The sequence below is a fragment of the Coloeus monedula genome (assembly GCF_965178545.1).
Source record: "Coloeus monedula genome assembly, chromosome: 18".
NCBI lineage: Eukaryota > Metazoa > Chordata > Aves > Passeriformes > Corvidae > Coloeus > Coloeus monedula.
The window spans coordinates 9,722,337-9,749,434 of record NC_138798.1 but is presented as its reverse complement, the minus strand read 5'-3'; the positions used below and the strand labels follow the sequence as shown (position 1 = coordinate 9,749,434).

At 45.9% G+C, this 27,098-nt stretch overlaps 1 protein-coding gene across 1 annotated transcript; it reads right to left on the bottom strand.

Moving 5' to 3' along the window:
* Positions 1-5,411: 5,411 nt before the first annotated feature.
* On the bottom strand, positions 5,412-19,564 carry GGT5 (gamma-glutamyltransferase 5; the record flags this gene model as incomplete). The annotated part of the gene is made up of 12 exons (XM_082293308.1): positions 5,412-5,918; positions 6,117-6,224; positions 6,579-6,688; positions 7,454-7,545; positions 7,983-8,185; positions 8,585-8,718; positions 9,133-9,282; positions 9,696-9,853; positions 10,138-10,327; positions 11,342-11,431; positions 12,926-13,056; positions 19,404-19,564. The coding sequence occupies 12 exons, from the start codon at positions 19,562-19,564 to the stop codon at positions 5,772-5,774; spliced, it is 1,674 nt and encodes a 557-aa protein (XP_082149434.1). The 3' UTR covers positions 5,412-5,771.
* Positions 19,565-27,098: the final 7,534 nt, after the last annotated feature.

Here is a 27,098-nt window from a genome sequence, read left to right as displayed (position 1 = left end):
AAGACAGGCATGTCCACCAGGACATGCAGTACTTACTTGAAGAGTCTGTTCGGCCTTGAAGAGTTTGTTCCCTGCCTCCTCTCCATCCCATGAAGACAGATTGGGTGCCCAGTTTCTGCAGAAGGTCCAGCTCACTCAAGCTGCAGGAAGTGTTTCCCCTGCACAGTGTCAGCTACCAGGAATGTCCCTGTCACTGCTAGAGAAGTTTTTGTTTCCTGTTGAGTAGGTGGGAGTTACAGGACTCTGGGACTGGGTTTTCTAAGTTACAAACGAATAGATCTGTGCCATAGCAGGAAGCCCAGCTCTAGACTGGGATAGGCCCAACTCACCACTCTGTTAACAAAAGCTGTTTCTGCATTTCACCCAGTTGTTTATTGGAGATGCGTGGGGAAATGGGGAAATGGCTTCAAACTTTTTTATATTTCTGTTGAGAAGGTCTAAAGGGAAGATGCTACCTGTAAAACTCTGAGCACAACTAAAATAAATAAGTACGGAGTCACACATTTTCCTTGCCTGCACAGTTGCTGCAAAAAGAGATGATGAGAGTCTGTGTGAAAGAAGCTTTTCTGAGATTTTTGTCTTTTCTTCATTCCTTTGATGAAGTAAACAATAATACTTACATATCCAAAACAAGCTTGCTTTTCCTCCACTTCGCTTTTTATCATGTTGTACTGCAGGCGTGAAATACCAGAGTTTGGGGAAATGAAACTTCTTAAAAAGGTCACGCTGCAGCTACTCTTGTTTAAAGGTAAGTTGCCATTAACCACACTGTTAATGACTTCTCAGAAATCCCTGTCTGATATGGAGCAGCTGAGAGTGTCTGTACCTGCATGAGGAGGTTTGGTGTTCACCTACCAGCATGGACCAATACATCACATCACATAAACTTAGCCTAAGATCAAAACCAAATGATCCAGGATGTTGTCATGCTCTAGTGGTGGTTTTGAAATCCTTGATACACAAGTGGCAGTAAGTTAACTCATCTATTTGGCTTGTTGAAACTTCCTGTCAGTTTGTAAGAACCTTAAAATACAGAAGAGAAAATGAAAGGCTGAAGTTTTAGGCATCATGCAACCTCTTTCCTAGAAGTGTCTGGAATTGAGGAGAGCCCAGTTTCACAGAATAAAGTGATAGCTAGATGATGCTTAAATCAGAGTTATGACTTTGACATACATATTTGCTTATATCATTTGACCCAAATGAGTGACTTTTACCAAACATGCCCTGGGGTGTGCTCTGGCTCCTTTTCTTGATCTCTTACTGGTGGTGCTGCATTAGGTGCAGCAGTGATTGTACATGACCTCTAGTCATTGTGTTCCCTCAGGAGACCAGGTCAGGGCCAAGCCTGTGTCCTCTTGTCACTGAACTGAGACTTTCACTTTTCCACTTCTTGTAATTCCACCACTGGTGTTCCTCCATATCAGGCTGCCTTTGCAATTTGGACTAGCTGAGTTCTTTCTTGGCTGGGTGTGACATGGGAACTAAAGAAAATTACTGCACAGCAAAATAAGCTTATTGAAATCTTACAGTCACTACACTTAATCCAAAACTGGAAGGGAACTGCTTTCTGGGAAATGCCTGTTGTACAATCATGTTTTCTGAAACAGGTCTGAGTGGCTGCTGCTGGGCTGCCTCTAACAATTCATGGTGCAGCAGTTGTTCTTATGTTCCTGAATTTCTTCCTGCTAGTCAGAAAAGTCCCCTATTATTTATACCCTGTGTTAAAAAACTTCCCCTCTGGAAAGCTTAAAACACTTTTAGTTACAACTGTTCTTGTATAAATGCATTTGAATTCTTGACTCTGCCCAAGTAGACTTGTTTGGTTATTTTTTAGCAGTATTACTGCAGAGGAATGATTTGTTAAACTGGGCTACAACTTGCACTTACATCCTACATTTTTTTAAAAAGCTATGGCTACTTCTTCAAGCTGTAATTATCTGCATCTTATTTGGACATATCTGTACGCGGAGCAGGCACTTCTGCCACCTGCTTGGATACCACATCCCACTACTCACCCTACATTGGGACTGTCTGTGCATCAACAGCCAGATACCAGTCAGTACTTCCTGCTGTAAAACCTCCAGCTGTACTCTCCAGGCTGCTCAGCTTCTGAGATGTTTCAGCTGCAGGGAAAAGTCTTCAAGATAGGACAAGAGGAAATAGCTTTAGTAGATTTATATTAGATATTAAAAGAAGTTCTTGATTGTGACAGCAGTAAGGCCCTGGCAGAGGTTACCCAGAGAAACTGTGGCTGCCCCGTGCCTGGAAATGTTCAAGGACAGGTTCGATGGGTCTTGGAGCCACTGGGTCTAGTGCATGACATCCCTGCCCGTGGCAGGGGGGTCAGAACAAGATGATCTCTGGGGTCCCTCATCATTCCATGTCCCACCTTTTGAATGCAACCATCTCCCTCTGCTCTTGGGCACACACAGTTGACGTGAGCTGCCTGCCCCAGTGCAGGGCAGGGAGAACAGAACTCGTTCCATGACTGATTCCAGCTGATGTGAAAGGAAGCTGTACCATTAAAAGGCAATTCAGATCATGAGCTGGAGGATTCACCTCTTGCCCCTATTCTTCATTATAGACATTACCACAATTTTCTTTTGGCAACCATCCAGCCTCTGCAAGGGGACAAAACCCAGCTGTGAGAGACAAGTGCACCATTCCTCGGCTTCTCCAGTGGCATATGAGGCTGCAGAATGAACAACTGTTACTGCTGGAAACACCTGCATGGAGTCCTCTCTGCTTGTGTAATGGGATAGGCAACAGGTTTAGAGGAGAGATTCACAGACAGGTGTTAAAACACTTTATTAAAAGTATAACTTAAAGACTTCATTAGAAAATAGAGCAGCCTCTGTACAATGATGCTTTAAAAGTCCATGTAAGCTGATTTCAGTACAAAAATAATGCTCTCTTGTTGGAAGGAGCAGGAATGGGGAGAGACCAAACTGAGAGGCTCTTGGCCCAAGCAGATTTCAGTGGCAGTGAGGAGGTGGCAGGGCAAGAGCAGAGGTGCCAAAGCAGATACAATCTCTCAGCTTCACCAGGTGTTCTGCTAGGGATGACTGCAGGATTGGAAGTCTCTGCCACACTGAAAGATCTGCATTCCCATTCCTTTCTGTCTTGCAAATTAAATCTCTGATGGGTTTTTAAACTGCTCACTGGCTCACTTGCAAAGTTAATAGCAAAGTAGTTAAACTGCAGTGAGTACTGGACTAAAGATAATATTCCCATGTCTTTGTGGTGGGAAGTAGCTGTGATACTACTGCACTGGAAAGGTGATAGGCTGAGTACTGCAGGATGCTTCACCCTAAGGTGTGTCTGAAGCAAAGGTAATGGAAGACTTAGTTACTTGACGACTCTGGTTTTCTGGAGGGAAGTATGATGGAGGGGGGCCGGAGCGCTGCTGAAGGTAGTCCTGAAGCTTAATAGGGAAGCCAGGAGTACTCTCCCTGTCTCCAGCCAGTGCCACTCTCAGTTGCTGATTGAAAATTCTCGGCTCAGTGGGGTTAGCTGGAAATAACTATGGATCTTGCCAAAGCCAGCATCCGATCTGGTCTGTGCGTCTGGTGCTGTGGCGTGAGCTGCAGATGGTGTCTGGCGCCTGTCAGTGCTTCCCCTGCACAGCTCTCAGTCGGGTGTTATTTTTGACACTAGAACTGATGCACCCAGCAACTGGTAGCTGGGGCAAGGGATTTAATCAAGGTAGAAAACTTCAGCAAATTGAATAGATTCGGTTTCTTTGGTAGTCATAGTCAATGTAACCCCTTCCAAGTGAACATAAAAACTGCCCCTCATCAGCCTTTGGTTCTGTTTCCTTTCCCATTCACCAGCACTGTGATGCTGCCTCACAGGGTGCCAGGCCACTTCCACAGTCTGAGTGAGCAGCTCTGATGGAGAAACCAGCAGTTCTTCCTGAACTGGGGGATTTAAGGTGAATTCCACTTGGACAAGGAGGGAGCGGGGTAGTGCATGGAGCTGGCGCCATGCACGAGTAACTTGATTTCCAGCTGTGTGATTAAGTGCTTGTGGTTACGATCTGGTAACTCAGCAATCATTAACTGATGCAGCAGGGATCATGCTACAGTCCTTGGTGTATAACTTCTGAAGGAAAACATGTCTGGCTCTGGTCAGCTTCACTCAGACCATCACTAAAATGCAAGTGAAGGCTGAGATTTCAGTAAATTGATGGCTTTATTGGACAGGCTTTGTGGGTAAAAACATTGGCGTATAATCTAGCTGGCCTCGTTTTAATTTGTGTTTTTTAATAGTGTGTGCTTGCTATGATGTTTACAGAGGAATTGTATTTGTTAGTGGACTAGGAGTCCCATGGGCTCTGTGCTGAGGGGGAGGGCTCTGCTAGTGCCTGGCTCTGGTTTGATTCTCTTTCAGACACACACACAACACTGTACCCTTAGGGCAATCAGGCTTGTAAGCTTTCAGAAAATGGAATTTTAGAGGATTCTGAGAATTTGACCCTGAATATTTGAAGAGATTTGGGAGATTTTTGGGTTTTACATTTTACTTTCTTAAATGTTTGATTCTCTTGGCCATTTTGAGCAGGGCAAGGTTATGGATTAACTGCAAAAGACCTTTTGCATCCAGGTGCATGAGTTCAGGTCTCTTCTCCAAAAGTTTTCTCTCTCTGTGATAGTTCTTAGAGTCCTACAATGACCCCCTTGTGGTCTGAAGGGAACACTGGCGACTAGCTGTGGTAAACGGGGGTTGGGAGCATGTGTGTAGGATATGGGAGAATTCTGCTAAGGCCTGATAGTGCTGCATCACTTCTCAGCAGTCCTGGTGTTTGCCTGGCCAGGCTGAGCTCAGGGCTACAAATGACATCTCCTGATAACATATCCTCTGCAGTTTGAAGAAAGTTCTAAAGTTTCCAGAAACAGCAGCACTTCCACTGCAGTCCTGACCTGCCTTCCCAAAGACTGGTGTACTGGCATTGAGGAGGGACAACTGGCACAGACTGGGACTCCTCTCACCACAGGGAGAGGCACCTCCAGGGAGCTCAGCTGAAGCCTGTCTGTCCCAGGAGCGGGGAAATCACATCCCTCCCATGGGAGGCTATTCTCAGAGTCACTGTGTGCAGGGCTGGAGGAAGTGTTGGTGCAGTTACCCTTTGCACTCCCAAGGCAGAAAACAGCAGGCAGGGCAGCACTTGTGCTGTGGTGTGATTTCATCTGCCACCTTACGAAAATGTTTGGCTTCTTTGGATGGGAAAACTGAGAGGGGGAGTGTGGAATTTTGATCTCTTCCCTTTCCAAACCCACGCTCTAAGCCTGAATGATTCAGATTTTAAAATCCTGACCTTGCAGAAAATTCTTGTTCATAGCTAAAATAGTTACGTATTTCACATTGCTGAGCCCCAGCAATAAGCTTATTGTGGAACAGCCTGAAAGAAACTGAGACTCCGTCAGGAATGGAAGACACAGCTGGGTCGTTTCACAGTGTTCTCGGTGGGGCTTGGACCAATTTTCCTTTCCTGCTTTGTATTCTCTCATTCTGAGTAACTGATGTGCTCAAGAAAGAAATATGTTTTCTGTGTATCACATAAATAATGGAAGGTGTAGCTCTAAACAAGGCTGGCTGACCTCTCCTTGTATTGCCTGAGGGTAACCTGCAGCCTGATGGAATTAGATGTAATCACAGGCTTTGCCCATGCTCCAGGAGACATCCTGATGGGAACAGGCAATTATGGGCATGTCCAAGCAAAGCAGGTTCTGAATCTCCTGTGGCTTTGTGAATTGTGATGACATTTCATGCTAATATCCAGCCGACTTCCCCAGCTTCCTTTTATCAGAGTAAGCAGAGATGCATTTTCCTTCCTTGGAAATTCCCTGTACAACATTCATTGCAAGTTTATCTTTCTTTTCTTTATGTCCTCTTCCCAGCAGGCCAGTCCTAACCTCCTGTGGGGGGAGAGAAGAGGAAATGGAGTGAATGGGGCAGGGGCCTGAGGTCTTAACGTCCGGGTGTGAAAATGTAGGATGTGTGTGGAGTCTGGTTGAGAAAGCGAGGTTTAAACAAGGAGAAGGTGAGCCAGAGGGAAAATAAAGATTACCCAGGAGAGTTACAGAAGCAATCTGCTTCCCACCAAGGCCACTCACCTTACTGAATGGTTCCTCAAACAGGACACTGTCACCCTGGGTGTGCATGACAGGAGCAGAAATGGCGTGTTCCAAGTCGTAGCCAAACCACAGCTTGTTTATAATTGCCTGCAACAAAACAAATCCCACACTGCCCAACTGGAGATAAAACCTGGGCTGTCCAACCCCAGCTGCACTGAGCCAGACCCATAGTCCTACCAGCCTGGTCTCCTGCTTTTGTGGTCACCAATACTTGATGCTTGGGGCAAATAAAAGAATAGGATGAGCACGTAATGGTACTTCGCAGAATGCTTTCCCTGGCCTACAGCCTGCAGCCTTCAGTGACTTCTAAGTTGCAAATTTTAAAAAGTGCCAAGGAGTCAAGATATGAGGAGAGCTGAGTAGAAGGAGCAGGTGGGACTGACCATGGCTAGAAATCTGACAGGGCTGAAAGAACAGGCAGCTTGCAGTGGTTTCACTTACCATGGTGGTAGCGCTGATAATCCAGCCCCCGCCGGCTCCTCCGATCACCAGCATGTCTCCTGACCTGGAGACGAGGATGGAAGGCACCATTGCTGAGGGAGGCTTCTCTCCTAGAGCAGAATCAGTGATATTATTCTTTCCATGTGGCTCTTAACAGGGTAGGAGGGACACAAGTTCATCTACCTTGCCTTTCTTTTGTCTCCCACAGAAAAACAAGCTGCTGTTCCTTCCTCAAGCTGCTCAAGACTTCCAGAAAATTTTCCTTGTACTGAAAGCCTGTCTCCCAAGAAACTGGGACCTTTATGGCACAGGCTAAACAAGCTTTCCTTGATGCAGGACAGGGCATCCTGCAAGTATTCAGGATTTGCTGCAGCTCATCCAACAAGATGAGGAACCCTTAGCAAAAATCCTGCCACAGCAGCACCGGTGTCCTCTCTCAGCAGGCCTGAGGGGATGTAGCAGGGACAGCTTATGGCACAGAGCCATGTCTGCACCAACAGTGCTGCGTCACAGAGCTCGGTGCAAGCCTGTAGCAGCTCTATACTTAGAATCATAGATGAGCCTCAAATACCAGCAGACCTGTCTTAGCAGTAGTTTCTTTACTTCTTCCCTCCCCTTACCATCAATCAGTGATCAGCTTCAGCATTTTTCTGGTTAGAAACCAAACTGCAGTGTTTCCGTGCAAGGGGATATGTGAGTAGACACAGACACACTACAGGGCTTTATTCTCTTTTAGTCTGAAATAAACTTGCTCTCATCCAGATCTAGGAAAGGAAAGAGTACCTGTAGTTTACAGGTAGTCCCTGCCCACTTGTACACAGCCTGTGTATCCATCCCCCGGCCCTGTTCTTTATTCTGAGGATGAGGATGCTCACCTGGTTTAATGCTTCTGTTTGCTATGCAGAAGTCAGCAAGTTCATTATTTAAAATGAGCCCAGTTTGGTTAGAATACACAAAGGAGCCAAACCTGCAGGGAGGAAAGATGAAGCCTTTCAGTACCCAGGGCTCTCCTGTTGTGAATGATACTAACTGCATATGGCACCCTGTGGGTAAATTCTGTCTCCTCCCCACCTGCAAATGTCCCAGTGAGGGTGTCCAAAAGGAATTTGTGCTGCTGATGGTGACAGAGATAAGTTCCCTGTTACTGGTGCCTGTGGGGATTTGCTCAACCCACAGAAATTCAGCAAGAGCCCAGCAAGTTCTTGCATCCTCCTGAATTATGATGGTCCTTGGAGCTGATGCTCACAGATCTTTGCTGTCACATGAAAAAGGCATCCACAGCTAAGAAGCTGCCTAAACCATTGAAACCCAAGGGTTTTGCATTTCTGGTACCCAGCCCTTGCAGCTCCCCTGTGAACCTGACACACAGCCTGTGTGACTGTTACCAAGCCCTGGCCTACTCACGGGTAGTTGATGGTGCTGGTGGCAGACACGGCACTGCCATCTGCAGCAAGCACAGAGATGTGGCTTGTGCCCATACTTTTGTAGTTGTTGTTGTAGAGGGACTCCAGCAGGTTGTAGTGGCTGAGTGGGTGGTCACCACGAGTATCTATCTGCTGCCTCACAAACCCAGCAAACTGGTCAGACAACATGGTCTCCACAGGCTCCTGCAAGCACAGCAAGGACACTGAGCTGGTCACTAAAGCACAGGCATGTCTTTGGGCACAGGGAAGCCTTGGGAATTGAGCCCCAGTAGTCAGAGCTTGGGGCCCTGGAGTGGCAGCATTCAGCCGCAGGCCACTCTCATCCCAGAAAATGGACCAAGCTCAGCACCAAGTCACCTCAACATTGGCATGAGCATGTGCACATCCTTTGTCAGGGAAGTGAGTGCCAGCCTACAGCTGAAGCTGCAGAGTAAACAGCCTGATCCTGCCTCTGCCTTCAGCAATTCAGCTGCATTGCTCTTCATTAGCAGCTCTTTTTCTTTCCTTCCAGGCTGCAAAGCAGGAGCATGTCAGAGCACTGCTTGGTGCTGTAGCACTGTACCCACACACCATGGAGCTCACCTGAGCTTCAGAGAAGGCTGGGTCACTCATGTGGGGTCTTAGCATGTTGCCAAACTTCAGGGCCTCTGCAATGCGATGATAGGTTTCTACCTTCTCCTCAGGTGTTGCCAGTGACGCTTTATGGAATTTATACACTAAGGAGCAGGATGAAATAATTTTGTCAATAGACCTGAGGCAAAGTTTTTTCAAGAAGTGGAAAAAACAAAGTCGAAAGGAGCTTCCTCTTCCCACCCCAGTTCTTACCAAGTTTCCCCTATGCTTTAGCAGGATGTGGACACAGAAACAATCCAGTACTAATTTCCACTGTGACTTCAATTTCTTCTGAAGCACTGGGAAAGCCATGCATCCTTTGGCCTTTGCAGCAGCTATGGTGATGCTGACCCACTATACAAGTGAACCAATTCATCCTCCTGCTGCATAGCATGGTCACACTGCTGCTTTGGGCCCCATTCTGGTTCAACAACTCCATTCTTGCTCATTACATTTTATCACTCTGGAGCAACACTCTCGGAAAATCTCTTGCTGACCCTTTTGTGTTAGGAATTTACCTTCCAATACCTTGAGGATGAACATGAGCACTGCACCTCCCATGGGTGGTCCTGGAGCGAACACCGTGGTGTGGTTGTTCAGGGTGATGTTCAGAGCTGAGGACACTTTTGCTCTGTATGCCCGAAGGTCCTCCATTGAGAGACTGGACCCTTCAACAGAGAACCAGGAGCTGCCATTAGCACAGAAACTCATACAGGTGCTGTGGGATGCCTGTATCGGAGCCTTGCCAAAAGCTTGTGAAGAGCCATCCCCATACACCCCAAATTCCTTCCACCCTGCACTGCAATTATGCATCCTCATGTGCTGCCAAGCCCCAGGATGTCACAAAGCCTAAAAGAGTCAGAGGGGCCAGGGCATGAGCACTGTGGGCAAAGGCCAGAGCTCTGGGCGGTCTCAGCCCTGTTTCTGGGCCTGGGTTATAGGAATTGGGGAAAGGTGGCCTCTTCCCATGCCAGGTACTATCCCAAGTGACAAGCAAATGGCATGTGTTGGCTTTCCTCAGTGTGAGCCAATGACTGGGAAAAAGGCCTGTGTATCAGGACTACCTGTAGCTGTTACCCACCGGCCTTCCTAACGTCCGCCACCAGGGCCTCTCCTATCTGTCCCTCATAAAACACTGTAGCTCCGTGTTCTGCTACAGCTCGCAGTGTTTGCTGCAGTGCTGGCCACTGGAAGGTCTCGCCAAGCTTCAGAAATCTTTGACCATCACATAGCAGTGGGCTGTTAAAGAAGAACATTGATCAGTTTTACAGCATGAGCCTGTTCTGTCCCCAGGGCCAATAACCTCTTTTTCCTGCCTGGAGCTGATCTGGATTATGTACATTGTGTACTTTCTAAGGCAGTGCTACACTGCAGCCTCTTTTAAAAATTGACTTCTGTGATTCACTCCCCCTCCACAGCAAGTATTCCCTGAGCACAAGCCACAGCAGCAGCCTGTGCTCCATGTCAGCATGTCAGAGAAAGGGTCATGGTCCTCAAACTGCAGTTTCATTCATGGGTCTTACCACAGGCTTTTCCCCACACCAGAGAAGGCTGGATGATGGAGTATTTTGTTCAGAACTGGGGAAATGACAAGTGGCTCTGAAAGGAGCTTGATGGTTGGTTCAAACAGGGCTTTCCATGGTAAGCGGCCATGTCGCTTATGGGCTTCCTCATACCCACGGAGTTCTCCAGGAACACCAATCCAGTGGGGACCTGAAGAACAGAGCAGCAGTGTCACACCCAGTAAGTCACTGGCTTGGGGGTTTCACCTCTCTGAAAGCTCTCCAATGGAAGTGTGATTTGGTAGAGGCAACCAAGGCTTCTAAAAGCAGGCTTGGTTTGTTTATTACCTTTTCCTGTTCATGTATTTTCCTGTTACTGAATAGCAGGAGTACAGAGAGGCTGAAGCCAGGCTTGAGATGGGCTGAAAGCACAACAGGCAACAGGCACATGCTGCAGCAAGGGAGCTGGCAGCTGGACACTGGAGAAATGGCAGCCATAGGGCCTGGTCAAACACCAGAACAAGGAAAGCAGTGAAATTCTCCATTCCTGGAGAAATCCAAAAATGTGACAGGACAAGGCCCTGAGCAGCCTGAGCTACCCCTGATATCACCCTGTTTTGAGCAGACACCTCCAGCTATCCCTTCCAACCAGAGCCGCTCCTGATACCTTTTCAGGCTCTTCCAATGATAAGAACATCTCCTCTAGAATCTAGGACATACCACAAAAGATAACATTCTAGGAAGGAGAATGAATACAGCAAGAAATGTGGAGAGATCCAAGATGTGCTGCTAAAGCAGGAGTGCCTAAGCCCAGCAGCTCAACCCCCAGTGTGCCAGTGCGCTTCCCCAATGTATGGACATGAGCAAGCACACTAGATTGATTTCTTTTATTTCCAGAAATCTATTGATCTTATTTTTCTCTGGGAAATGAGAGCTTTGGGAAATTCAGACTTTAACTCCAGACTTCCTATGGAGAGAAGTTACATTGTGGTTTTTCCTCATGCTGGCTCCCCATCGCCTCGCTGGTCAGGTTGCCAGTGTTATTACCAAACAGGAATTTTTATGGACCTAGTATTTTTTCTTACTTTTGCCAAAAGCAACCCAGGTAGGTGTGTTAAACTAAATAGAACTCCAGACAAACTCAGCGAGGTGCTCTGTTCCCCACCCTGAGCTCTGTGCACACCAGGAGGGCACACAGCCCTCAAGGCTCAGGCTGTGTCCTTACCAATGGGGACACCAGGACCACAGCCAGACAGTAAGTTGTGAGGAAACACTCGTGGGACTGTCTCACGGGCGTTGATCACCTCGACTGTTCCTAGAAAGAAGAAGAGGGAAATGCATAACACTGACTTCCTGAAGCAGGTGAACATCACACTTCAGTCAGCTGCAGTAGCACTGCACATGCTGCTGGCCCAGAGCTGAGCTGCTCTGGAGCCTTTTGCCAGATATGCCAAGTGCACCTGGAGGGTCAGGTGTCAGCACACCTTGTCCTTGACTCCTGTGCTTTTATTTACAGCAAACCAAGCAGTGCTACCTAAAGGTACTGAAAGTACAGGGACAATGCCAGGGCTTGTCTCCAGCCAGTGAAGGTTCCTCCCAAGGTCCATGGACTGGGACGTGGGCTGGGATGTTCTGCCTCACACCTGCAGGTTCCTGCACTTCCTCTGCAGATGGGACATCTCAGAGATATAACATGAGCCTCATGCTCCTGGGAGGGCCATTTACCAAGTGATGATGAAGCAAGTCCATCATGTTTAAAGCAAAATGGTAATCCTGAAAGACCCTTTATGTATCAGAGAGCTTGAAAAGATAAAAACAAACCCAAACCCCCACTTGCATACACTTGTATATGTTTAGCCAATCATTTTGCCTCCTTTTCTGCCTTGTATTTATCTGTCCCTATCACAGTCCACTGAGCCAGCTGTGCTGCAGGAGCCCACAGTGTACCAGGCACCTGAGCTGGGCACAGACACGGGCAGCTCTGTGCAGTAGCATAACTCAGGTAGCAGAGGAGGACTGTTGTCAGGAAATAAAGTTCCATGGCTCTGCCAAAAGGAAAAAAAAAGAAAAATATAGGTGTTCAGCCAAATTAAGTTCTTGCGTAAGATACACCCAAACATTTCCAGATTTGTGACTCTGTGAGACTACTTGGCATGGGTTTTAAAACTATGATATTGTTACTGCATTCATTGTTGATATTACTATTAGATATATAAGCTCTGGGGGTTTTTGGAAGCCAAGACTTAAAAACCCCCACATTAAAAACATAAAAGCAAGAAAACAACACTAGAGTTTAAGCCAAACACAGAAAGGCTCCCCAGCAGACACTGAACATTGTTAGGTTTAGATTTCTGAAGTGGAGATGCATCTCCTGGGACAGGAAGTCTCAACGCCCCTTTGGGGAGTCACACCAGCACCGACGAGGGCAGCGTGAGACACAGCCCCAGTGTCAGCAGGCACTGCCTGAGCTTCCTGCCTGCTTCACTCACACAGTGCCACTCACACCTGGCTGCAGTCAGCTGTGGACTTTGAAATGCATTTTGGGATTGCTTTGGAGGGGAAAGGAGAGGCAAACTCAGTTCATTTCATATCAAAGCTCTTTCCTGCACACACACGTTCTTGCTGTGAAATGACAATCACAGCTCCATGTGGTGGATGCTTTGGGTTAAGAGCACAAGTGTGATTTGTGATGTGGCTTTTATATTCAAACTATTGCTCTGAGAGAACAGGAAGGATTCTGATTTCTCCACAGCAGTTGTGTGTCTGCAGAGGGACGAGGCACCATGGAGAGGCCAGAGCAGGCGCATACCTGTGCTGGCATTATAGATGGTAAATATGACCCCACCACCCAGGCCTGAGCTCTGAGGGTTCATCACTGAAGTGCAGATCAAGCCAGCAATGGCAGCATCCACAGCTGTGCCTCCACTTTTCAGGATGTTCCTGTGGTGGGAAGGGAAGAAAAAAAACAATGTTAAAATCCAGGAATGTCGGAATGGAGGAACCATGTGAAAATGCCTCCTTGCCCCTGCAGGGCAGCCCTAGCTTGAAGAGAGCAGCTGGAGAAATGTACTGGCAGCAGTGTGGGGTGTGAGGGCACAGAGGGGCACCTTCCTCTGCTGGAGTGAGAAGGAACAATTAGAGAGAAAGAAAGGAGGGTCCGCAGGAGGAGAAAGCAGCTGGGGGCTGGACCTGTGTGATACTGGACTTCCTCTGGGAAAAGAGTTATGGGACAGAGAGAACTGCAGCTGCTTGCAAATGCTGTGGACAAAAAGGGACAGCAAGGAGTCCCAAGACATGGAGAAGGATAATCTCAGCACAGAAGAGGGCTCTCCACATGCTAGGAACCAAACAACTGATCTCTAGCTACCCAAATGTCATTCCTAGTAAAGGCATATGCTGGTCAACTGGACAGGGGCACTGAAGTGGGAACACTGGGTCCATGTGAAGCAAACTCCGGAGACAAAGTGTCAATTAGCACAATAGTAACTTCATTGCTCCTACAGTGTGACTTCCTGGGCTTATTAGCACAAAAATGTCCCTGTATTCCCAAAGATAAAACCAACAAAGAAACAAAAAAAAAACCAGGAAAAAACCCCCCCTCAACTGCTTCTACGAAGGCACAGCTACATCAAAGAGCACACAGGCACTAAGGCAGCCTCCTGCTGCTGACAGCAATAAGGTTCGGTTAGAGAAACATGTCTCAACAAATGTTCCACTCAAGAACATCTGAAAAAACATCTTTTCCTTGCAGTGGAAATGGGGTGGCGTTTCCTGCACAGCCTGCCAGTAGCCAGGACTGGTGCTTGCCAGGAAGGTTCCTGACTGTTTTATTGGGTTATTGCTCAGATAAGGCTAAGCCAGAGGGGAAAGTGGAATAGTTCATTAATTGCAGTGCAACTGCTCCCAGAGTTTGCATGGGAACACAGAGACTGGTGTTTATTTTACATCCACTGATATGGCTGGGACCTGCTGGGTCCAGAAACAGGATGCTGCCAGCAGGAGCACTGATTGTGCCTTCCCTTTGTTTCCGTAAGTGCCTCGGAAACACTGCCTGTAAGGAAATAACATGTGGACAAGTGCGAAGAAAAGAAATAGTAGGGAACACCAGGTTTTCTGTTTGGGATCTGCATGGTTTTTGGCCTTCTAGGAGCTCCCTGGCTGTAGCTCCGAACATGGAGATTGAGGCTCAGGCTCACCCATCCAGCCCCTTGCAGAAGGGGATGGACTCACCACAGCAATGTCCCTGGGAGGTGTTTTTCTGGAATTGAAGCTGTTAATTGCTGACCACAGAAAGGAAGGACACTAGGGCTTCCTAAAAAACTGAGTCACCTCTTCAGAAGATCCAGACAGTGTGTTAGAAAGTTGGAAAAAGAGGGAAGAAGGACTGCTACACTGACCAGGGCCAGTGCTCCCCAGAGCCCCTGGATTGTGGACTGTGAGGCAGCACATGTACAAAACCTGGTGACAGGGAAACCCATGGTTCTGGCAGTGAAAAACAACTTGAAAAAGAAACTTGGAGATAGCATAGTGTGCATTTCAATGCAATGCACTAAGACCTTAACATGTAACATCAGGTACATTTTCCCAACTCCGAAAAAGCGCCAGATTCTCACCCAAATTCACAGCACATTCACACTGGCCTCCAGCCTTGACACCTTTCTTGAGACTGAAACTCAACAAAAAATACACTGAGCTGGCTCTTGGTGTGTCACACATGGCTTCCTGTACATGGCTCACCCATTTTCAGTCAGAGACCTGCCACTTCCCTGAAAGTAATGCCTGGGGAGTTTAAGGCCGTTATGTATAGCAAAATCACATCTGGATTTATGTCCCATTACCTGGCTCCCTTTAGGTGGATCTCTGCTGCAATGACCTTAATTATAATGCAAAATCCTTAATCAAAGTTTGGCACCTTAACCAGATCTCTCTAGAGATACCAGTGCTGCAGCTGACAAGATCTGATAACAATGTTTTGTCCCATATTCTTCCTACACTTAGTTTCAGCTTTAGGGTTTAGTCATTAATGGAGTTTCCTTATAATAAGGAGCAGAAGAGGGTGTTAACAACCAAGTCCCGTTCCAACAGCAGCAAAAAGGGATTCACCCTCCCTGGAAGGGTGAATGGTGGCACTTTGCTCACAGCAAAGATGGGGTATGCTGGACTGCAGAGCAAGCCTGCTGTTCTCCCCTAGGCTAGAGGGAGCCCCCAAGCCCTTTTAAACACACAGGAAATGCTAAAGTATTAAATTGTATTGACCGGGGGTTTTTCTCTGCTAAAGAAGGCTGGGGACTGGAAGACCACCCATTATACAGCAGCCGCGTCCTTAAGATTTATGAAGAGCAAAACCAACAACCATTTCTGTAAAAAGGGGACAGTTACCAAATTTAAAACATACAAGAAGGGAAAACAAATCCTTTGGGATATAAACATACTAAAGAAATCTGTTGGACCGTCACTGAAAAGGACTTTTGCATCAGATTCTCTGGCTAGAACTGAGCTTCCCAGGACTGCAGACGTTTTCTGACTCTTAAAGTCCCACCATTCTCATCCTCCCCACCATCCTGTCGCTCCGGGGGGTGTTGGTTTCAAACAAAGCCAGTTCCCAGGGTTTATGCTAGCCTACACTGGAGAAGTGGGGTCAGAGATGACTGGTGGGCCAGGCCAGGTCAGCTCGCCTTGCTGCAGTGAATCCCACCGCTGGGAATGAACATTTTTCCTAAATCTGTCCCTGATTTTATGCTGGCTCTTGCTTCTGCTATTTGGGAAACAAAGGAATGCAGAGCAGTGGATGACAGAGCTCAGACAGCACACTGGCAGGGAATATAGAGCTTTTTGCATGCTTGATGAAAAGACCCTCTTCCAGGAGGCAACAAGTGGCTCAGAGTTGGAGGTGAAGTTTGAGTACCTCTTACTGTCACAGGGCAATCATCTCCTGTCTCTTCAGGGTTCTTGACATGAGGACAAATTACTGAGGTGGACTGTGGTACCAAATCCACATCTTTGGGTAAAAACTGCTCTGATTCTCCTTTTAGCCTCCCATCTCTCTTCATCAAAGTGTTTCACTTCATTCAAGACAAGTTTTCTCCCAGGGCAGGGTCTTAGTCTGAACCAGACAGCTGTACAATGTTGCTTCCAGTCCCCAATTTCCAGCAGAAAAAATGCAGCAAGAGACCGAACCTTGTTCAGCACTGAGAGTTGGGCACTGATGGGGAAGTTTAGCTCAGGACTTGCCAACATGGATGATGACAGGCTGAAGGCTCACTGAGATTGCTCACTTTCTGCAGGGAGCCAAAGAGTTGCATAAAGATTTCAGAAAGTCCAACTTTACACAGTCCCAGAGTACATGAACACAATCTCCAGAGCTGGAAAACATATGGGCTCTGAGGTATTTTCCCCAACCCACTATCCTACTCATTGAAATACAAGATTGCTCCTCATGCAAGAGGTTTTGTTCAGTTATTCTCAGTAAGTTCAATTAGGAGCACACAAAGACTCCTAAACAGAAGAATCTGAAACCAACAGCATATCATGTAGTGCCCCAGGAATTTCACTCCTGACAAGTCACAGAGCATGTGGTTTATCTTTAAAAGAAACAAGATTTTTAAATTAAAGAACAGAATTTATAAGTAAGTCGGAGATTAGGTGCTGCTTTTAGATTCCAAGGCTTTAGACACCAGACCAGTTCTCTGAGCATCCCCCGCATGGATTCCTGTGAGCTCAGGGGGGATTTGCAGTATCAAAGGAGTGGCTGCAGGGGGGCAGCCCGGGGTCCAAGACGGAGAGAGGGTCTGTGAGGTCAGTGGGGAAGAAAAGCCAGCCCTGTAGTGTGTCTTTAGGGACTGGCATCTAGGGGTGCTTGGCTTTGCCCTACTCTCACCTTTTTGCTGAAGTAAAGTGGCACATGAACTGTGGGGACAGCAGGACCTAATGGCCAGGACTGCTCTAGGAAACTGGATTTTATTGCTACTGCTGTGACAAAATTCCTATGAATGCTAGAATTTTATTCAGCAAAGATGAGGCAAGAGGCTGCTGTATGCTCATCATCTTGTGGTACTCCCATTAGGGACCCTGAGTCAGACTTGAGGAAGCCCTCGCCCTGCAGAGTCATACAGGAGGTCACTGAGCAGAGCAGATGGCCCTGAAAGGCTGAGCCCCTGGCCAAAGCCCCTCTGCTGTGGCATCCTCTCAGTGTAACTGCCGTGTGAGATTTCCTCATTGATACCAGTGAAAGAACACCATTTTCTCACTTTGCGGTTTGCTCTAATTTAGTGGTGACCATCATGTGCTAAGTGACATACAGATATAATAGCTAAAAAGTGACATACAGATAAAACAGCACAGAAATGTCTGGGAGGAAATGAATAAGATAACATCTAGTACAGAGCATGCAGTAAGCTTCCTACAGAGAAAAACATTCCTTCCTTAGAAGCCACCACTGTGGCCAGTGGGACAAAGAGAGAAACATGACAATAACAAGGAAAAGAGCAAATATTATACAAAGCTTCTCATCTCAAGCTTAGAGATGAACATTTTTATTAAAATTTTTACTTTTATTATAATCTATTACAAGAACATGAGCAGAGGAAGCTGGGAGAACAACACAGGAGTTTCTTTCATTCCAAGCTAAGTAAGGACAGCACGAAACGAGCGCAAAGGTTTCCAAGAATGGCTGGAGGCAAAGGATACTGGGAAAAGCAGCAGTAGGGAAATAGAGCTGACCATCAGGCAAAGAGTGAGTAGTGGAGTTCCCAGGCAAAGAATAGTCATGGCTGGGGAGATCCCAGCGACTTGGCAGGGCTGGAGGAGACAGCATGTGGAGCAGCAGGACCTGATGTGCCGATGCCCCAAGATGGGCAAAAGTGGGGAAAAAAGTGTGACAGGAAGTTGGAGCAAGGGCACGATTTTGTGGGGTCATTGACAAACTATTTGGAGGAAATTTAAGGTGGTCCATCAAACTGGAGGAACAGCACAGACCTTGTGAGCAAGTGTGCTGGAGGTGCAACTGCAGCAATGGTGGAGGCTGTGGAAGTCTGTGGAGCTTCTTGGTGAGAGAAGGGAAGGAAACAGGTGAGAGCCCAGCAGCAGTAGCCAACTAGCCAAAGCTGCTCAGTTGTCCACTGGTCACAGATTTCTGTGGCTCTCGCTTCAATGCCTTCCAGCTGATTATACACTACATCAAGTTAAAATTTGCATGAGCTGCACAAACAAATGCAGTGGTTTTCCCCAGGAGATTCTTTGGGCAACCCAAGAATGTATTTTCCTCTTTCTCCATTAATAGTGATTTTAAAAATACTTCTGCTTTCTGAAGAACTAACCTGTGGCTTCACATAAAAAACCCCATCTCACTCCTTGACATATGTGCAGCCACAGTATATTTTCTCCAGCTTCTCACAAATGCTGTGTCAGCATGTCACTGCCAGAATCACAGGTGAGACATGGCAAAGTGTGGTACAACGCCACCATGTCTCATTTCACTCCCCCAGCCACAAGGTAGAGCACACAGCTCCAGCATCCATCGCTGAAGCATCCAGCATCACATGTAGCCTGTAAACTTCCATCCTTCTGCTTTCATGGATACAGGCATTTAATAATTGAAGGAACAATAACAGTAAAATAATAGCATGGGAGTCAAAATGTTTGAGAGAGAAGTTATTGCACAAACTGCAGTTGTACAACCTGGGCATCTAGAGAATTCTTTCTACTTACGTCTTTCTTTCCAAGTGATGTATGGTTTTTTTACTTCTATTGTCTGGACTCAATTTCAATTAAATCTGCTCTTGGCTTTTTTCTTCATAGCAGACACGCTGCAGGCTTCAGTCCAGAAACACACCCCCAAAAAGCTGGGATGCCAGTCCCCCTTTCCCTGCCTTCCTTCTTTGTCTCTGTTGAAGTCCGGCTGTAGCTCTCTGCAAGCTCCTCTAACTTCTTAATTTATTCTAAGTCACTTATCTGACAGACCTACCATGCCATAAAAAGTAAATTTCTTACTTCCCCAATTAAAATTAGCCTTGTACTTGTATACTATAAATATTTATACCTTCCAAATGGCCAAGGGTTTGCACAGCTGCAAATTTTTGGGACACTATAATGAAAGTAAGCGTCAGCCACGGAGGCAGAGGCTCCGTCTGCTCTCTCGGCTGGAGACATCCGGGGAGCAGCATCGCTGCTCAGCCCCAGAGCGGGGACGAGGCAGAAACCCAGCTCACGCCCGTAGTTAGTACTTGTCCCGTCTGTTAGTCCGAGTCACGACATGCACTGCTGAGGAGCTGAGCGGTCCGTGCACATACCGGCCGATGAGGGAGCAGGTCTCGGTGTCAGCAGCCACGGCACCGTGCAGGTACTGCTGGGGACCGCACCTGGGCTGAGTCAGGATGACCACAAGTGTCACTGCCACCGCCAGTACCCCCAGGGTCAGCAGCACCAGGGAACAGATCTTCCCCGTGGACATGGCTATTCCTGTGCCGCCGGAGGAGCTGGAAGGCTCTCAGTCCTTTCGAGAAGGCGCCTGCTTTGCTCAGGGGGGAAGTAGATATATCCCGGCAGTTTAGTGAGGGAGGTCCCACTGCAGTGGGCTCTGCCCCCAGCGACTGAGTATTACATTCTTTTTAACATTAAAAGCTGCTAAAAAGGAAACGGTGTCCTCTTTCTTTCCTTTTCTACTCTTTCTTTCCTACTCTTTCTTTTCTCTCTTAGGTGTGAGGGGCTTTTCACTCTCTTTTATAAACTTGTCTTGCAGATCCACAATCTGCCTTTTTTGTGTGTGTCTCTGATGAAAACATTTAACACATTCACTCCTGGAGCATTTCAAAGAGAAATCTCCACACTGCTCCTCGGCTTCTCACAGCCTCTCTGGCTTCCCATTTTTGACACACAAATTACCTAACACATGAATCACTGGGAAAATTACCTCAGTCCTACATTGCAAACTTGGGGTGTTTTGTTCCCATAAAACTACTCAAAGCAGTAAAAGCTGAATACACGATACAAAGCTAGAACCTTCATATCTACTCTTACTTTATCATTTATTATAATCTTATTTACTTTTTTCATATTTACACCTTGCCAGTGCCCAGCATACATCTTCTGTAAATGAGCATGACAGAACAACTGGAATAAAGCAGCATTTTGCAAACACTGGTGCCCAGAGCCTGTGCATGGCTGCTCACTGGGACAGACCTGATTCCTCACAGAGCAGTGATGAGCAGCAGGAATTGCTACCCAGGGCAGCTCACCCCAGCTAGATCTTTAACAGCCTCTTAATTACACAGCTCTTCTTGCACTCAAGAAGTTAAAGATAGGCTCCACATCTGCCTGCTGTCTTTCTAAAAGATGTTACCTGTCATCCTTTCCCTGCTAGACTTGGGAGAAGGGGAATTCACCTGTGCAGATTTACACATGTATTTCAAAGCAGATTTTGAACTTGTCTCACTAAACTTTATCTTATAACTAAGCAATACTATTTCACATGTCATATCTCAAGAAATTGATTTGATGGGATAAAACGTCTTTGTTGTGGTTGTATCTTCTCATAAGGTTATCTTGGGGAACTGAAAACAGTCTGAGAAAAATACATGGTTTTGTCCAAGATAAAACCATGGTCCCTAGGTAATAATTTCTTGGTCTCCACACCTCAGTCTCACCTGGCAAATATACCTTGGCATGTGTAAACAAGCCTCCTCAGCTCTAATGTGACTCTTCACTCCACTGCAAAACATTGCTGATTTTCTAGAATTTCTTAATCCCTACATGACTTTGATGTTTTTGTTTTGACAAATTATCATCATTCTGGTGTTTCTGGGAAAGCTCTTCCTTTTAAACTCAGCAGGGCAGACCACTCAGTACCAATAGACTCAAGTGGATTTTGCCCATTCGCTTTCTTCAAATGCCATGGAGAATTCAACTGTAGTCTCCAGATTTCTGTCAAATTTAGTTTTTAACTCAGCACATCAAACAACTGGAAAATTATCATTGTGCAGTCAAGGAGGAGACCTGGAAAAGCAAGGAGGGTAAAAGAGAGTGTCATCTCCCAGACCAAGGGAGAGGCCAAGGATGTCCTGGAAAGGCCAAGACATAGTTATGACTATTCCAGCTGACAGATGCCTCTCACAGGCAAACCCATTTGTCTTTCTGATATGGAAATGAAGACTGAGCCTTCTTGTCTCTTTCACTGTGTGACCTTCACAGTCTTGGTGCAATATTCAACTTTGACCATATGATACTACAAACTCTGCACTGACACTCCCATGTCAGAAGGTGCTTAGCAGTTCACATGCTGGGATTCAGGACTTTGACCTCTAGTTGTCTGTTTGTTTGTTTCTCAAAACTTCCAAATTTGCCATCATTGTCTGGGAGCATAGTTTGCCTTGGCAGAAATTCCCATACATAGCCTTTCACTCTCTGGTCTTCTGCTGCCAGCATGAAGGGCTCTGTATGCTGCTTGAAAGGGGACTCAGGTATTTAAAGATCTTTACAGGCCAAGATAAACTCAGAGAAATTTTAACTAGAACTTTAATTAGTAACAGAATCATTATCTATTAACTTATAAAAAGGCAGAGTATCTTTAAATTGTCCTTTATATTGTTGGGGTCTTGCTATGTCTTTGTCCAAATCTGCAATCAAGAGATCAAATGTGAATATTACATAATGTCCGAAGTACAGGCATTGTTAAGGTAATGTGAATACCACAGCTACCTTGTGGAGGGTGAGAAATTATCAAAGAGTGTAAATCCTCTGATTTCTTTCTCAATTTCCCTCTCAGGTTATTGCAGAGCTGTTGAAGAGTCTCAGCCATTGGGCTAAGTTGGTGAGGAGAGTACAGGAAGTCATCTAGTGACCAAAGGGACCAGGGCGAGCTTTGGAGGCACCAGGAGCTTCCCCTTCAGCCTTGCTGGGGATTGTGCACATTTGCTTAGTGTATTACACTAAGCCAATGTAAAATTACCTCAAGATCCAGCATGTCTTGATACACAGAGCTGCCATCTGTACTGGCTGCTGCTCTGACCATAAAGCTAGTTTCAAATGATGGGTGCATCAGACATGTTTGAGGAGAAGAAAGCTGGTTGCTGGTTGAAAGACACCCCTCATAACCAGCACTGGGAGCCTGGAGGTGAGGAGACAATCCCAAAGAACCCCAGCATCTACATGAGGTGTAAGCATGCTTTTCATTTGGCAGAATAAACCTGGAGATGCAAATCGAGGACCCACCTTCAGAGAAGACAGAAACCTCTGTATTGAAGCAGGATTCATGTCCAGGGCCAGACTAAGAAAAACAAGGTTGCAGCTTTGTATGCAGAAAAAGAGTTGGTTTGTGGCATGAATGACATTTCAAGCATTGTGTTTTGCCTCCTTTTCTTTAGTGTTGCTTTCCATTGATTGAGGGGAAGAAAAGAATATCATTGGACAGAAAGTCAGACATTTGTACTGAACAAAGGAAAGCTAGGATATTGACACTCAGTTTATCACTCTTCATCTCATCTTTTAAAAATATAATTTAAAAAAACCCTAAATGCACACCAAATTCATGAGCCATCCTCACACTAGAGTCCTAAATAACCTCATTTGCCTTGGTCTCTACACTGTCCAAATTATTTTGCAACATACTCAAGAAGATGCCTCTTTCTGCTGCTGCTTGTTTGCAGAGCATTATCCACAGTCACCAAGCTCTTACTGTAATAAATAAAAACTGCATTTTACATTTCCCAGCTCTAAATTAGGTTTTAACCATTGGACAAAGTCTAGGAAAGCTTCCAAGAGCATGCAACCAAAGCCAAATTGGATGTATTTCATACACCATTTGTCCCCTCCTCCAGTCATGTTTACTTTTAACCCAGGAATATCAATTGACTTTATATGATAATCAAATAATCCAATAATAGGCAACATTCAGGGAATTTATTGTTGAGATTTTCTAAGGCATATGGCTGTGAGTTCCACAGTTGGTGCTCTTGAACCATTTGTCTCAGTACAGTTTTTCAGAAACTGCTACACACTAAACTTTGCACATTGTTTTCCTTTGCACACAAACAAGTTTCCTTTATTGAGGGTCATGGGTCTGCTCCCACAAAAACCAAGTTTGCAGGAATCTGGAAAACCAGATACTTGGAAGCAGGAAATTCTGGTACTCAAGAATTTCTCATTCGTATTTCTCTTCCCTCTGTTATTTCTCAGAATTCAGGATGGCAGTTAAACCCATAAACTGCCCTGATCCAGGAAAGCCAAACTCTTCTTTTGTTACTGAAATCAGTAACAGGGAAGTATGTTCCTAATTTACTCATAGATTTATGTTTTGCTGAGATTAACATTCAAGTACCTTTTGGCTTTTTGGTTTTCCTTTTAATTTGAAAGCATGCCAGGGAATAACTCTCACACTTCTAGCTGAGAAACTTGGCAGTACTTCATCTCAAATCTCAAAAACACACTTCTGGCTCCAGCTGTAATGGTTAAACTACAAGCCTTGAAAGGGCTGGAGGGTGATCACAAGCATTCCATGTTTTAGGAGCACAGCAGCAGGGCAGTGACGGATGACTGGAGAGGACAAACCTACATCTTGAGGACAGCAAGTATCAAGAGGCCAATATTACTCTGGCACAATCTTCCTCAGCCACACTTTCCTTCAGTTTCCCACTTAATCTCTCTTTGTGGGCTGCAAGCATGAACAAAGAGAAAGCACTTGAACAGGACAGTCACAGGACACACACTATTTCTCACACCACTGAAAGCCTAAAGGGACCTACAGAGTCTCAGGGACTCCTATATCTTTGTTGAACTTTTCAAGGTTAAAGGCAGAGCTGCTGCCTCCTTCTTCCTTTCCTGCTGGTTACAAAGTAATGCCTGACGGAAATACTCTGTGGAACCCAAACCAAAATAACCTCTATTCCACAGTGGCATTGACCTGGTGAAAGCAAACTTTTGCACAGCTCTGCTTAGTGGGACACATGGCACAAACCACTGCCCAAGGGAAACTCTTTTCCGTGTATTTTATTCAATGAGGATATCCAGGCACAGTTTACTGCAAACATCAGCACTTTATTCTTTCTGTAACACTGCAGCTATGTTCAATATTAGATTAACAGTGAACAGTGAACCTTCTGATTCAGTCCTTAACTCTTGAGTGCCCTTCTGGACCAAATCAAGCAGTTTTTTTAAAGACTAAACCTCATTAGTACAATTACTATAACAGCCGAAAGTATTGGCAGGAGAAAACAAAAGGGAGCTTTGTGTGCATCCAAAGACACTAACAGCAAACTCTGTCTGAACTCTGTATTGACTAAAATAGTCCGGAGTATTACAGTAGTGACCCCAAAGGATATCTGTGGAGGGTTTTAACTCACTCGGAAGTACTAAAGTCACTGAAAGTACTAAATATGATAAAGTGCATGTGTATCTATAAGTAACTACCTATACAGCTGCCATCATATGATTTATATGATCTCAGTGAGCCCCAGCCAGTGAGTATTGGTTCACTGCCATGCTCATTCAAGAGCTGCCTGGATCAGGGTTTGCTCACTGAGTCCTGTGCAGGCTGGAGGTCCCTCGGTCTCCCCAGAGCCTGGCACAGGGCAACACGAGCCACTCTGGGCACATGAGGGAAGCACATCAACTGAGGAAGCTGAGGAGTGATTTTGCCAGGGATCTCCACAGAGTGAAGAAGTAACATGCTCAAATCCTGAACTCTTTAATGCCAAAAGCCCTAGAAAGATGTCCAGAAAAAGGAGTGCTGTTGAAATGCAATTTGGAAGTCAAAAAGGGAATCAAAGAGGATGAAAATGCAATACCAGCAAATCTCTGGCTTGGACTAAATTAAGGAGAGTGTCTGACAAGCAGCAGAGCATCATCCACAGGGACCTTGCTGAACTTGAAGAGAAACCTCATGAAGTTTGGTACAGAGCAGGGCAGAGGTCTGCACACAGGCAGAGTAACATGCTCAGCACAGGCTCTCTTGTGGGCTGCTCTCTATATTGGAGAGGGATCCAGGTAAATTATTATTTAAATGCTGGCAAAACCACAAGCTTGACTGTGTGTTCTCTTCCAAGCCCTCTACATGCTTCTCTAGCTTCTATCACCCTGGCTCCCAACTCCACAGAGCAAGAACTATCCCCCATCAAACACTCCCACATCTCCCCCCCCCTGCCATCCCCACACTTTGGGTCCCTGGTCCATGTTCTGGCCCCATGCAGTCAGTCAATGCAAGCTCACACCATGCAGGAGACGAGGGCAAACACTCCATAGGCTGCACAGACTGAGCCCCAAGCAATGGGGATGTGATGTCTGCATTAGGCTGTTTGTGCAGCTTCTGCAACATTTTTCTTTTCACTTTTTACTTTTTTTTAAAGTTCTTGGTGTTAAGGGTATATAAAAATAATGGGGACTTTTGTCTTAAGAGATCATCTGAAAACAACCTCATCCTCTCAGAAAAAGGAGCAAGGATGGGAAATATTTTTTAAAAATTCCCCTGAATGAGAACTGAGGCTTTTCTGGGATTCCAAGGTAAATGACAGAGCTGCAGTGCTGTGCACAGTGAGGCTTTCCAAAGTGCTTAATCACATTGCAATTTCTGAGTCAGGAATCAAGACCAGGACTAGTATCTGGATTTCATCTCCTCTCCAAAATGAGCAGGACTGGTGAAACGGAGCCAAACAGATTGTACTTTGTGTGAAGTCAGCAGGCCCCACCTCTGCCTAGCCCTGCAGCTCTTTCTGAGAAACAAAAGCATCCACACAGCATCCCCACTGGAGCTCTGCAGTTTCCTACCATCTCACTGGAATCCAGCGACATCCACCAGCATCAGAGCGCTGAAAGGGAGAGTAAGGGAGGACATGTGCAGCTGGTGCAGGAAGGATAGGAAGGGACCAGGATGTGCCTCTGGGACACCACAAGCTGCTGAAGAGACCTCATCTACTCTTGCCTTAGGCTCCCCTCTCATGAGCCCCAGCTTAAACACAGCCTAAGAACTCTGCAGCACTGCCCTCTCCCTGCTGCACTTCCAGCTCTTTGGGAAATCCTGGGAATACAAGCCAGATGTGTGAATGCTGTAAGTCAATAAGGATCTCAGAGAGCCAGCACATATGGAAAACCAGAGCAAGATGAGCTTCTCTGCAAGGGAAGGGGGAAGAGCAGGTTTTCAACTGCCCTTATGACCCTCATGTACTTCACAAGCAAAGCAATGGAGAGGCTGACAGAAGGATAAAACCCAGCTCCATAAACAGGCCTTGCCATGTCCTGGTGCAAAAAATGAAGGTTATTGGTATCGTGCAACTACAGATGTAGGCTCCTAGTTCTGTCTTGGTTCCAGGGATAACAGCATTGCTTCACAATGACTTCCCTTCCTTCTGAATGGCCCTGGGAGCTCATGTGAGGTAACCCTTTCCTTGTGCAAGAGTACAAGAAACTGTTTGCTTTCTTCCTTAGAAAGTGGAAGAGCAGCATGCAGGAAAAGAGAAAATCAGTCTTGTACAGTTTGTTTTCTGTACTTTTCTTTTTCCCTGATTATCTTTCACTGTGGTTTTACTTTGGAAATTCCCTGGTATTCAAATATGGTGTTTCCAGGCTGTTGCACAATTCCCTTTGGAGCTGTTGTATTAGTTATCGTTAGACACTTTCCCACACTCTGATCATTGTAAATGTCTCCTTCTTCCCTTCAAAATTTTACACTCTTTCCTCTAGGGACATGCTGATATTATAGTCCCAAAATTTACTCAGCTGGAACATGGGGTAGAAAATGCAAGAAGTCAACTACTGCTTATTCATGAGCATGAACAATGGGAATGGAAAAAATCCCTGCTTTCCCACATTTAGAATTTGAATATTAATCTTTGTCAATGTTAAATATATAGTGTAAGAATACCTGAGCTGAGATGCCTGAGTACTACAAATTTTTATTTCAATAGAGAATAAGCTGTTTTCAGAATTTCATCCATATCCTTCCCTTCTTTTCTACCTTGTACATTAAATTTTAAGACCTTTCTTTGTACATAAGGTGGTTG